Source organism: Spinacia oleracea, chromosome 1 (assembly GCF_020520425.1).
Source record: "Spinacia oleracea cultivar Varoflay chromosome 1, BTI_SOV_V1, whole genome shotgun sequence".
In the NCBI taxonomy this organism is placed as follows: Eukaryota; Viridiplantae; Streptophyta; class Magnoliopsida; order Caryophyllales; family Amaranthaceae; genus Spinacia; species Spinacia oleracea.
In genome coordinates, this window is record NC_079487.1 from 135,989,915 (window position 1) to 136,004,227 (window position 14,313).

General features: G+C 34.6%; 1 protein-coding gene across 1 annotated transcript; it reads left to right on the forward strand.

The window, feature by feature from the left end:
* Nucleotides 1-4,088: 4,088 nt before the first annotated feature.
* LOC110785745 (NAC domain-containing protein 83) lies at nucleotides 4,089-5,874 on the forward strand. The gene is made up of 3 exons (XM_021990250.2): nucleotides 4,089-4,658; nucleotides 4,756-5,093; nucleotides 5,389-5,874. The coding sequence occupies exons 1-3, from the start codon at nucleotides 4,478-4,480 to the stop codon at nucleotides 5,746-5,748; spliced, it is 879 nt and encodes a 292-aa protein (XP_021845942.1). The 5' UTR covers nucleotides 4,089-4,477; the 3' UTR covers nucleotides 5,749-5,874.
* Nucleotides 5,875-14,313: the final 8,439 nt, after the last annotated feature.

The following is a 14,313-nucleotide window of genomic DNA, read 5'->3' on the forward strand; positions in this document are numbered from 1 at the left end:
TTAGGTGATATATATAAAAAATATGGACACAAATTAACAGATTTCCCTACAGAAGTTTATATTTATTCAAATTCAATCATACAATGGCGTATAATTTAAATTAAAATCATATTACACACAACAATAATAAAAACGTGACTATTATGCTTAAATTTTCTCATACTCTCATTTATTACTATAAATACAATGATTTTCAATCGGTCGGGTCAGAAACGAGTTTGGTCGGATTTTGACCCATTCCTTTTCGGGTTGCTCGGGTTCGGATAAAATCGGATTACGAGTCATAAAAGTTTGTTCAGGCCCCAGTATTTTAGGGTCGGGTTCGGATCAGGTCAATTTTTGACATTGACTTTATTGGATAAGACTTTGTTGAACAAGGTCAATATAGTTCTACAAATTCAATTTACTTGACAAAAGTATTTGCTCTGGATCAAATTAACGGTAGAGCAAGTTGTTCCAATTATTGAGTAATTAGCGTTGCTCTAAAGCACTTCAAACGTATTCGATTGACAATGATATTTGTACTCGATAACCATTTATACTCCGTATTAATGAAAGGTGGAGAGGAGTACGTACAAATAAGGAAACACTCCGTACTTCGTATCAAGCACAAACGATAAGTAAATGAGCTGATAATAATAAATAAATACTCCGTAAGCACTTTGGCATGTACTCCTATACTTTAGATTATGAGAGAATACATAAATACTCTCTCTGTCCCTTGATACTCGTACCGTTTTGACTGGACACGATTGTCAATGCACATTGACCACCAATATATTTAACTACATATTATAAAACTTATAAAAATATTAACATTTTGAAAATATATATTAAGATGAAAGCAACAATATATTATATACTAAAATTCGTTTTAATATATTAAAAATAAAATAAGATCAAAGTGAATAATGTAAAAAGTCAAAACGGTACGAATATTTAATGGACAGAGGGAATACTTTAGATTATGAGTAGAAATACCCTGAAAAGCACAAAATGTCAACGCACATCGCTGTAAAGTGTAAGCTTTACAACACGAGGGTAAGTTAGTCATTTTCAAAGAGTTAAATGATTTATCGCAAATTGCAATCTGATCCAAAATAGTGAGACAACAAAATCATAGCAAATCTTGAGATGGGGCATCACTTTGAAGGTGCCCCTTTTGTCACTTACCCCTTCAATCCGACGTCTTTGCCTGTCGTTTTGGAGGCAATTTTGCAGGTCCTCACACCTTTTCTCTTTCGACTCGAGGTCCCCTCGGTGCGTGAAATGACAAACCTACCCTCGTTTCTTTTTAATTATATATGTGCTCCTAAAGTATTCTTTTTTCACTAAATTAAAGGATAAGAAGGCTAATTAAAGTGTGGGGGAAAAAGAATCCCTAATTGCATAGTCAATTTCAAAAGAGAAAGGCCCCTTCTTCATAAAGCCCACTTTCCTGATGCTTCTTAGTCTTCACTCTTCTTCCTAATTTTATTTTATTTTCCCATTAAGTACTACGTATAATAAAATTATGATACAATTTTCATATTGGAATATGGTATAGTCGTGGTTGTTAAAAATCACAATCCTCGGTCGAGAATTACATTTTGAAGTTGGTCATATCTCAATTCTCTACTTAATTAGCCTTGTATGAATCTTATCAATTACAATTTGTGTTATACCTTTTAAATAATGTATCAGACTACTTAAATATCAACCTTATGCGAGCTAAATAGTACGGGATATCTTTTAGTATTAAGAATGATTTTGTATCGTATTGTAACATAATTTATACATTTTCAGGTTATACGATACGATTCCAATACTCATCCATGAATGTAAAAGGACAATTAGAGCACGACCTTTGACATTACATCAAACAATGGGTGAGATTGTAATTTGTAAGAGCATAACAAAATAAATACTATCAAAATCCAATTAGAGCATGACCTTTGAAGTTGATTCTTTCCAGCCAAATATGTTATTATTAAGGAATACCATGCAATTTCAGCATATATTCGTTACATATTGTGGAAATTTTGTATCATTTCTACAAATATTGGCTATAGTGTTGGATTAATGAAATTCCAAATAAAATTGGTGTGTTGAGAATAAGACCTTTAGCTAAAAATGATTATCATGTTTTTAGAACATGTAAAAGCATATGATACTGACAATTTGATAGCTAAAATTAATTGTTAATCTTTCTTTTTGAAGATTTGCAATTGAATCCTCCACTTTACTCTAAATACTCCAACCAACCCATCATATCATTAATTCATCACATCCGTATGTCTAAATAACATACTCCGTACATCATACGCAATTACATATATAGATTTTTTCGTAGTGTATATATGGAAAAATTCAGTTACTAGATAACAACACGAGAAGAACATATGTCTATCGCATCACGAACAAGGGGAAATCAAAATCTATTACTCCGTACTCCGCTAAATTTGGAGGGAAGATATCTTAATGGAGCGGGCAAAGATTAGAGTAGGTAAAGAAAGGTTTAAAATCCTTTCAACAATCATGTTAAAGGTTCCCATGTTAAATGCCTTTTCAAAAAACAAAAAGAATGCAATACTAACCCAATCAAATTGATGCAACCCCCCATTAACAGCCCCAAAGTTGATCAATGATAGTCGATGCACCAACAACAAAAGCACTGATAAGTTGTGTGATCTTTATAAAGGCATATATAATTACTTGTATATGAAGTACTCCTATATATATATATTTTTCCAAAAGTAAGATGAAAGACCCTATTAAACCGATATCTATCACAGACACACAAATCAAAGTTTGAGGGTAGCGGAGAATATAAAGAAAAGTAAGCTAAAAGAGTAAAAAATCCTATTAAATCGACACCTATTACAAATTCATTTAGTGGAAATACATAAGTCAAAGCTCGAGGGTAGGGGGGAAGATAAGGGAATATACACTCCAAACAGAAGCAGATGCCAGATGGTAGAGGCTCGAACTGAGTTCCAATTACTTGTATTATTGTATATTTGTATATGGGGAAAATATTTGTACATGTAACAAAAATACAGGGCTTTAGTGAGCACCAATTGTGGGTTATGAGTTATGACATAAGGTGACTTCAGGCTTACAGGGCGCAACTTTGAAGCGTGCGATTTTCTTCCCCTCTCCACCCTTCCAAAAACTTTGCTATTATTTTAAAGGACTAAAATACCCTTCCAACCATCAAACAATTTTCGACATAAATATAAATGAATGAATAATGCATAGGATTTCCGACATATCACTTTCACTCAACTTGATACGAGGCGTGAAGGAGAGGGAAAAGGGCACAAATGGTAATTTGATAGCAGCAACTCAATAATTTAATGAAGTTCAAACAAAACAACCCATTTTTTTTAACTTCAACTCCCATGGGCTCATGTCCTTCAATACGTAAAGGGCGGTACCAAAGACTTATGATCGAATCATATCTACATTATTTGAATCATATCGAATCATATCGAATCATATCTACAACCCAATTAAGGGTTTGATTAACCCGTTAACCATCGTATAATACTATAATATACATATGTTAGGGAGTACAAAATTGTTTAAAAATACTCATTTGCCTTATAAAGTTACATTCGGAGTATTATCCGATCAGAATGACTATGGTTTATGTTTAGCCCAGATAAAAAAAAATCAAATCAGCCTAGATTAAATAAAGCAAAAGCACTACAAAACACACTTTAGATTAGAACAGACCAGAAAAAATCAGATTAAATAAGACCATAAACTAGAAAATTTAAGTAAGGCCAGACCAGATGAAGAGGGCAAAGCTTAAGATTTAAGACCATGTATTTTTTTTTTTAACCTCCAACCAGATAGAAGTTGTGTGTGATTGTCTATACTCCATAGAACCTAACAATTGCAAGGTAATTAAAAAAGGGGAAAGTTGAGATGCACAAAATGATCAGTTTCGTCTGAAGTGAACCAACACCCATTAATTTAATAATATAGTTTCTCGTCAAAGAAATAAAATAGTGCCTTAAAAAACAATTAAAAAAAAACAAAATTGGAAAAAAAAAAAAAAAGAGTATATAGTTTGCGTCAAAGAGAAAAGAGGTTGAGTCTGGTTTACGCCAAACTCAGCTTTCCTTATTCTAAATTGTTTGTGTCTCTGGTTTCTCAAAGTCCCCCATTACTATAAAGAACCCACCCTTTTCTCCTCTCTCTCTCCTCAAACTCAAACTCAAAATACTTCCCCTTCCTTCTTTTTTCCCTCCTTTTCTGCTTCCCTTTTTTTTAATTTCTCTCTCCTCAAAACCTCAAATGAGAGATTATTATAAGTACTGAACATGTGTTTCTAGGAACTTGCACATCTTCTCCTCAGACCAAAACCCAAACAAAACTCTCTTCTTCCTGTTTTTGAGAGTTTCTGTTTTTCTCGTAACAGTAAATTTGAGTTTACTGTTACAGAAGCAGGACCATTTTAGAGGTAAAAAACAAACAAAAAACAGAAATGGAGAGGATGAATTTTGTGAAGAATGGGGTGTTGAGGTTGCCACCTGGGTTCCGGTTTCACCCTACAGACGAAGAATTGGTTGTGCAGTACTTGAAACGGAAAGTTTATGATTGTCCTTTGCCTGCTTCTATCATCCCTGAAGTTGATGTTTGCAAGTCTGACCCATGGGATTTGCCTGGTAATTTTTCTTCTCTTGAGTATTCTTTAACCACTCCTACATTTCATGAATTTAGACGGGATTCGAACTCGGGTCTTATACAGTTTTTGATTTGCAGGGGATAAAGGTCAAGAGAGGTACTTTTTCAGCACAAGAGAAGCCAAGTACCCAAATGGGAACAGATCAAACAGGGCAACAGTGTCAGGGTACTGGAAAGCCACTGGCAAAGACAAGGCTGTTGTAGCTGGTGGTAAGAGTAATCACCACCATGGCAACCACCACAACAACAGCCCACTTATAGTTGGGATGAAGAAGACTCTGGTGTTTTACAGGGGGAAGCCTCCAAATGGGTCAAGGACTGATTGGATTATGCATGAGTATCGCCTCGTTGACACCAGTCAAGCTCTAATCAACCCACAAGCTCTCAATTCACCTTTCAAACGGGGTTTACTACAGGTAAACCACCTGTGTAATAATATGACAATTAGTACTCCATAATCGGAACTGAGTTTAAAATTCTTAATTAGGCTAGAAGTGGGAATAGACACTCCCAAATAAAATTAAAAAAAATGATTGATATTATTATCATGGAACCTTAATGACTTAAACTAAGAATATTAATTATAAGCAAATTATTAGTGGGAATCTTTTGAGCTATGATATTGTCCCCACATTTTAGCAGACATCATTAAAAAATCTTTCTCCCTTTTTTCAAGTGATTTGACTTCTTGTTTTTTAAATTTTTTTGCAGAAAACAGGGGAAGCAACAGGGGATTGGGTATTGTGCAGGATTTTCCTTAAGAAAAGGAACAATGCAGCTGCCAAAAATGATCAAGAGGAAGAAGAAGAAGAAGGGATTGTTTGTCAGGAGGAAGATGACAAAGGTTGTAGCAAAATGCTTGGGAATGAGAAGCCAGTTTTCTATGATTTCATGGCAAGAGACTTGAATCTCCCTGCAACTTGTTCCTCTTCTTCGGGTTCGAGTGCCGTCACCGATGTCGACGGTAACGACAACATCAAAACCGACGACATCAATGTAGAGTCGTCGGAGGAGCGAGATGACAGCAGCAGCAGCTGCAATAGCATCTCATTTCTTAGAAGAAAACCTTAACAGTTAACCCCCCACCCCCACCCAACTACTAGCACTTAATTAATGTACCAAGTTACAACTTGCAAGTAACAAGTAGAGTACTACTAGTAAAAATAACCAATCTTTTTAAGTTCAAAAAATATTTCATGTTCTTTTTTTTTCGGTTAAACAAGTTTTAGCGTCTCGTTTTCCTATCCTTGATATCCAACAAACGGAACCGAAAAGTCAAAAACTACAAGAGGGAGAATTTAATAGTATTAAGCTATGGATATTATTAGTGGTAATTGGGAAATTTCATAAGCAATGGACTGTAAGAGACGGTTTCATATGTACTACTACTACCAATCCTCTAAAGATTGTGCCAATGTGAATTGAAAGTGTGTTTGCTTGCAATTTACGAAACGAAAACGGGTTAAAAGGGGGCGATTCTCAATTTCTTACGGCTTGAAAAAAGATGAAAAGTATTGACACGAGTGGAATAGTTTTCTGGCTAAAGGTTTCTAAAAGAATGGAATACATGTGTGTAACAAAGAAACTTTGCTCAAAGAGAGTTACTTTTATTTTATACAGTGTTATTTTTTTTAATCTCTTTCTCAAGGAGGAAAGCATAAGAATAAGAACATAATTTTTTTGCAAAGATTTAAATACCTTCACGAGGTTCCCCTTTGCAGTTTTCCCATCTTTTGATCTTTAAAGAGAGAAAAGAAAGCTAAAAAAAGTCAACATCTACCGGAATCGAACTTGGTTCTTTCATATAGGCTCAATGGAGGGAAATGGGGGAATCCGATGAAACTCGGGCCAATACCAATATACCATATCAATGTACCAATCTTGCAATTTACACTACCATGCTTAAGCATATTTTTATGTAAACTATTTCATCTACAAAAGTAAGTGCCGAATTCGGAACATATCGTGAAGGAACATGTTGCTTAGATTAAATTGTCAACCACATAGAAGATGCACTAAATTATGTTACTTAACTCTCAAATTAACTAGTCGTATACTCTTATCCATGTTCACTACTCATCTAATATCTTACACTCGGGTAGTCGGGTAAGGAAACAAAGAAAGGTTCACCGTACCTATATCAAATAGAAATAGGTAGTACTTGTTACAAGTCCGTTGAAGAGTCAAGAGTAACAATAACAACTAACTAACACGGTTTTTACTTTTCCTGAAACCAAAAGGTTCTTTCTTCCTACATCCCTGAAATCCCTCCACTTCTAGAGTTCTAGGGGAGGAGAAGTTTGTTTCCAAGACATCTCAAACACATGTACTATAACCTCCTATAAGCCTAAGGTCATAACTTTCACAATTACATTGAAGGGAAAACTATTTTGATGGGGAATCTGAGTTATAGAAGCAATCAAGCAAAACATTGAAAGGACAGAATTTCAAAACATCTGTTACAATTGTCCTAATTATAGAAGCAAACACAAGAAACCAACACAAAGTAGGGTCCCTAATTCAAACAAACAAAAGAAACTCAAGGTTGATATTTACAAGACTTTGATAATTTTAAACAAATTTGGTGGAGTTTGGAAACTCTAAACAGGTTGAGTGTTGCTTAATGCTTAATGACACTAATTTAGCAATTAAATTAAAGGGTATGTCAAAGAAAACAAGGAAGTACCTAAACCAATTATCTAAAAGTCATCACGTATAAGTATGCAATTTCTTGCATAATTGAACAAAGTTTATGAAATTGGAAGGTCTACCCCACATTATACAAAAATAAAGTTTATAAAACTAATTCATTTTCCTACTCCCTCCGCCCCGTAAAGATTATCTCATTTGACTATTCACAGTCTCCTAGACACAAACTTAAAACGTACGCCGTATGAAGTAAATATCTACAGTTCTGTAATCCTTAAGGGACGAAAGGAGTATTTATGTTTCATCTGACTTTAGATTGCTAATAGACGTCAGTTCCTTGCAGAAACAGGAAGAAACCTACATGTAAATCTCAACATAATAATAAAGCAATACTATACCCAGCTTTAGCTTAGACATTAAATTTGCAAAAAATGGTAGGGAAGATTCTCCCACCATCTTCCAACTACATTGAAACTTTGACTTGAATTAAGGGGAATTCATTCCCCTAATCAAATGTACGACACCGTATCGTATAAGATTATATCATAATTAATTCGATGGTGGCTGCGTATATGCTCATGACACACGTCGAAAAATGCTTCGGTTGACTTGCCCTAGTGTTAGCGCATAACCAAAGAGTTGTACTAATGTACCAAATTATTATATGATCATGACTATCCCATTCTTTAGAGTAGTACATTATTAATATTAATGCTTAATTAATTCATCATAATCAAGCTGGAACATAATGCTTAGCAACAAAACCTCAACATCATAGTACTAGTACAAGTATGTGTTGAGACAAGTAATTAGACAAGATTATGAAAAGTGGACTACTACTAGCCAATGATAATGCGCCAAGTGGATGTCGGACACGAGAAGGACGGCAATAGGAGACTCGATTAAGTGTTTAATTATGGGCTAATCAAGAACTCTTAATCACACTAATTACTTTATACACAAAGATTAATAAGAAAAGTTCAAAGAAAAAAAATGGAAAGAGGGTAGGAGGAGGAAGGGGAGAAGGGAAATTTTAATTGCCGTCTTGCCGACCAAGGTTACTTGCGACAATGGATTTGAGTCATCTAATATGGATGTTGGAGTTCTTCACGTCACCCACACTTAAAATCATTTTCATGACAATTAAGAGAGAGAAACTGATGAGAGAGAAAATTTGAGCAATTGTCAATCACGTGGGTCGTGGGCAGGGCCGTCATGGTAGACCACAAAATAACTGTGAACTCAAGACAAGTTTTTTCTTCAGGTTTAGGCAGAGGGGTGATTAAGAGCCTAGCTAGTTCGTGAACGATTTAAGCTCAGCTTCAAAATTAAATCAAGCACAACAAAGCTCGTGAAAACTTCTTTTCTACATGTTATAATATCTAATTTAATTAATAGTAAAACTTCCCTTAAATAAATAGGTGTTAAGTTAAAAAAAAACTAAACAAACGTACTTATAACTAAGAAAGATTACAATTTTTGAAATTGAATTTCATAGAAAGTTAAACTTGAAATTTTAAGTTTGACAAAGTTCAAGGCTCAACTTGATTTCGAATGGAAGTGTAAAGAGCAAAGCTTGAGCAATCTAAACTCGCTCTCGGCTCACTCAACTATTTCCCCTAATTAGGTCTTAGCTTCAACTTGATCAATTAGATTATGTTTTTGTCTGAATGAGTTACAAATAACAATAAAAATTTGTGACTGTCGTATACAAATCCTTAGTCTTTTCAGTCTTCTGGTAAGAACAAGACCTTATTGGTATCTGATCAATTACTTACTCCCTCCGTTCCGGAATACTTGACCTGTTTTCCTTATCGGGCCGTCCCTTAATACTTGACTTGTTTCTAAAAATGGAAATATTCTAACAATATTATATTATTTCTCACTCCACCCTATTAACCCACCTACCCCCTATTCCATATAAAAAATAATTAAAAATTCAACCCCTACTCTACCCCAACCCCACCTCTTAACCACCTCCCACTAACTACATTAAAATAATACCCCACTATCAACTACTACCTATTAAATTAAATAAGTCAATTCAAGTCCTTTAAACTCTGTGTTGGTCAAACCGGGTTGTATAGTCATTAGGTTTATTACACAAAAGAAGAGGAGAGAGAAAGATAGAGGTGTGGGGGCTATTTAAGGCTAAAAGGGATTACTAATAATGGGTATCTTGGACAAAAGAAAGGGGTAGGTTTGAGATTTCTACAACTGTGTTAACCTAGCAGACAGGGAATTGATTCATCAATATGGTGTAGGTTGACTGGCTCCAATATATTTACCCCCCTCCCACTTTAATTTGCCAACTTGATTGGACTTTTGTTTTTCACATTTATTTTTCAAGGGTTTGCCTTGTTTTTCTTCAAAAATGACATGTCCTTTTCTGTTCTTCAATTTTAGTTCATCTGCATTTTAAGAAAACCCTGAATTTACAAATTTCACTTGACTCCATATGGGTACCATGCATCAATACTACCGTACGGAGAATTTCTTCTAGGAAATGGAGAGGATCATAACTCTTAAACACCCAGTATTCGGTAGACATTGAGGTTATATTAATATAATAAAGTATTATTGACAAAAACTGCAGAAAAGAAGCTAAAGATAAAAACTGATAACGGTTGTGACTTGTGAGTTTGGGAGTGTTTAAATCGTGCACTACAAGCCTTCATATGGGACTCTAGTCTCTAATATATAGGGCTAAGTCCTTGAATAGGGTTTAAAGTCATAAATAAATCTTGAAAAGGGACTAAAGTCAATGTAAAGATTCATTACTCATCATTGTCATCACAAACTATGCCAACATATTTATCTAAAGCCTTAAATATTCGACTGCTGTGTATTTTGTCTACGGCCTAGTTCAACAAATGGCATACATCAAAGTTCAAAGTATCTTTTATCTTTGTCCTATACGGAGGAGCATTATTTTACGGAGTACAATTTTTAGGTATGGAAATCTCCTTCGGTCCCTTAATGTTTGCCTCATACGGAGTAGTAAAGACTTCACTTTTTTAAGAGTTGGACAAAAGTAAGTGTATGTGAAGTAGTGATTTTGTCCCTTTTCTATATTTGTATTATTTAATACTCCTTAGAGTATACTGGAGAAACAAGGAAAGAAAACATGCCAAAAATGGTATAGGGTAAACGCAAAGGGACAAACAAAAAGGAAAATTATGGGAAAATTAAGAGACAAGGGGGTAACAGAGAGAATGAAAGAAAGATAAAATATATTTTAAGAGAAGTGTGAAGTTATTTGGAATACCTAGTAAAGGCAAGTGTCAAAGATAATATAGGACGGGGAGAGTAATAGATACGGGATAGTAATATAGTATCAATAGAAAACATAAATGAAAGCACTAGGAAATGCTTGTATGGTTAATAAACATATATGATAAGTAAAAAAATTGATGTTTCGGTGTGCTAAAACATAAGAAGTTCCATTTCCTAAAAGATTCTACTTCACACAAACAAAAAAAGAAACCTTATACTCTGTATCTTGAACGGTATGTAGCAAATAAAAAGGGACTAATAAAAAGAAAAAAAAAGGACGAGGAAGTACAAGATGGTTGCTTTACCTTTTAAAGTTCAGATTACTCTTTTCCCTACAATGCAACTACTCCGTATTTACCAAACTCCTCTGTAAATTAGATTCTAGGTTAAAATTCAAAGTTACTAGTAATGATTTGCAATTTTTACACAAACAAAAATGACCATATGAAAATTCTATCCCCAAATCACATTAAAACTAAAAGAATATTGGTAAAAAAAATTGGGGATAGACAAGCTGAATTGTATCCCAACCAGGCAACCCCATCTATACAAGAACAGACATAACAACCATATAAGCATTACTCACGAAGTCCTAATAAGAGTGAATAATGAATGTCAACTAGCTTAGTCAGTTAAAGTGTTACCCAAGAAGCGAATCCTAGCTAAACCTTTTGCGCACACCAAAAAACAAGTATTTAGAATGAATAAATAAAAGAGGTTTTGCCATTAAAGAATCAAAATGTGGTAGATATAGGATATAGGTCACTAAATCTACTACAAGGAGTGTTGCCAATTGTACATATAAAAATGAATAAGATAAATAGTTGAAAGGTCAATCAAGGAAGGGTTAGTTGCTAATCCAAGAGGTTAATTTGGAAGAACCGAAGCAAATGAGCTCATCAAAGATTCGCACATGGGGAGCTGGGAAAGTCGGCAACAACCACCATTATGAAATATGATTAATTGGAATTCTCCAATATGGATAAAAATGTATAGCTATATTTTGCAACTTCTGCCCTATAAAAGTTACATTTTTTAATATGTAAGCAAGAACCAAAACTTTGCACTCAGCAATCGGAAAATACAGCACATACTAAACCATTTAAAGAAATAGGAGCACATGCTGATTGTCATTTTTGGGGAGAAGAGTACCCACCTTACTTAACACTTATTTAGTTCTTTTGGATAAAGAAACCAAAACAAGTGATTGAAAGGGTGACTAGTGATTAGTACATGCATGTAAGAAACTCGAATTTTCGTTGTTCGGTAAGGAAGTCAGGGTAGGAAAAGAAAAGAAGAGAACTGAGATAAAAGAGAGTCACGTACTTAGTTAGTACGGTTATTCAACTTTAACACTTCTTTTGGATCAAGGAACAAAGCAAGTTTTGAAAGAGGATTTGGCTAGTGTGTAGTACATGCATGTAAGAAACTCAAATTTCCACTGTTCGGCAAGGAAGTCGAGGTAGGAAGAGAAGAGAACCGAGATCAAAGAGATTCACGTACTTAGTAAATACTTAAGAGGGTGATAAAGGATTTTGGCTAATGAGTAGTGACTAGTGAGTAGTACATGCATGTAAGAAACTCAAATTTCCATTCTTCGGCAAGGGAGACGAGGTAGGAAGAGAATCAGGATTTAAGAGATTTGAGTACTTAGTAAATACGGTTATTCACTCTCATACAGTCCATCTTCAATAATGTCGCTCTAAATGCTTCTAAAATATGAATAGCTCTAGCCACATACAAGATGTAAGCCCCCTTATCCTTAAGATAACAAAATGGTTATTTCTAATTGATCCTGGATCGAAACACATCATCCATATGTTGTTTAACGATAAAAGAAATACGACAAATTAGATTTTTATATAGTCCAATAAAATCCAAAAACTAAATAAAGAAAGTATTTTAACTCTCATTGAAAATAGACAAATAATCCAATATAAGTTTCTACTTTCTAATCTTACAAAAGGAAATGTAGTTCATCTACTATTTCACTCAATAAAGTCCCTACCACTTATACTTGGGTCCTAGTAGATAAAAGAAGTAAGCTAATAATATAGGACCACACCTAGTAAACACTATCAAAGATTCGAGAGGCTGATCTTAGTGGAAATTCTCTAGCAAAGGCCTACTACTTCCACAAGTTTTGGAAGGATGGCAAGTATGGATTATGGAATACTATGTCATGTTGATTGAATCTACTAGAAGAGACATGGCCAACTAGACTACTACCGGTTCTTCATGGTGGTGCTAAGAGTTTCCGTGAGATTGGCAAGGACCCCAAGGAAGAGCCCAACTGTAAAGGATCATCAATTCAGTTTACTGAGTTTAGGATTATGGTAACAGAACTAGGTAAGTTTTTCACAAAGTGTCAATGCAGTCTTCCTTGCGAGCAAGTAAAGATAGGTATGGCTAAACACAATAAGGGTGGGAATGCACAGAAACAAATTCCACAAACAGGCGTTAAGATCATGGAAATTTACTTATTTCATTTTAGAGTACAAAGGAAGCACACAAATAAAATTTTAAGTAACACCCAAATTTAATTACCCATATTATACGCGTGATTAGGATGTCATTTCTGTTCCCTTTCACTTACTCTAGTATAGCGACCAGCCATCATTATAAAGTCATTGCTATAAATAGTCTGCCTCCACAACTTTGAGATAACATCAACCTTAAAATACCCCAAAATCAAAAGTCAAAATTAGATAAATCTATTTAAGAAGTAAGCCAAACGTAAGGGTGCCGTAATGAAAGTTTCCCTTAAAAAAATAATATGAATTGTGGAAGCAACAAAGACTTATACATGAAAGATAATAGCTTTCTTCGCGAAAGAAGATAACCTTTTCATTTATACTTATGGTCCTCCTAACACCTCTCAATGTCATAGATTACGTCTAATGATCTGTATGGATGGAATAAAGGGAAATAGAAATTCTTGTTTCACGTCTTTGAACATCTTAGATATCAAAATCAATCCCCCTGATTCCAAGAATAACCTCAAAAGGAATTGTCTTAGTCTATAAAGAACGGTGTCTTGTGTTTATGGCTATCCTCAATGTCGATTTCATGTCAATAAAGATTAAGGACCACCATATTACATCAGAAGATGTACCTCATAAAGACAAACTGAAACGGCAAATACTCCACCAAGTAGTTCCAACACCCTTTTAAACTAGGAAAGGGCATCGTCTCATACCAACTACCAACGAATATCAAATTTAGAGATGGAAACCTCAGCCTTTCAACTAAACAAAAAAGCACTCATCTGATTCTAAGCCAAACAAGCAAAAGACATAGAGATATATAAAGTCTACCTTCCAACACTTCATAGTGGGATTTCCTATTATTAGCCTTTACAAGGCATTACACCTCAAATTCAGCAAAAAGTAACAGGGGAATCCAACCACCAGTATATCCTATACTCCAAATATGGTCAGGTTTTCTGCTTACAACAGGTTATAAAAATTAATAACCAGCAATTATTTTCTTCCACGTCCATTGGACTCCCCCAAATAAAATTCTTCAGCCCTTCAAACAACTCATATTGGATAGATGGAACCAGTTCCATAGCACCAGCATGGATGGCATAATCTCTAATTTGAACCAAAAATTGAGCATTTATCTCAAGAATACTCATCAAAGCATGCGTCTAAAAATCACAGCATGATAACAGTCTAAAAGTCAATCTTACAATGCTAGACAAGTACC

What these genes read in the sequence shown, in the direction of transcription:
- LOC110785745 (XM_021990250.2), top strand. Translation starts at nt 4,478, where the DNA reads ATGGAGAGGATGAATTTTGTGAAGAATGGGGTGTTGAGGTTGCCACCT. An exon ending in TGACCCATGGGATTTGCCTG is followed by an intron (nt 4,659 to 4,755) that starts GTAATTTTTCTT and finishes TTTGATTTGCAG; the next exon opens with GGGATAAAGGTCAAGAGAGG. An exon ending in TCAAACGGGGTTTACTACAG is followed by an intron (nt 5,094 to 5,388) that starts GTAAACCACCTG and finishes ATTTTTTTGCAG; the next exon opens with AAAACAGGGGAAGCAACAGG.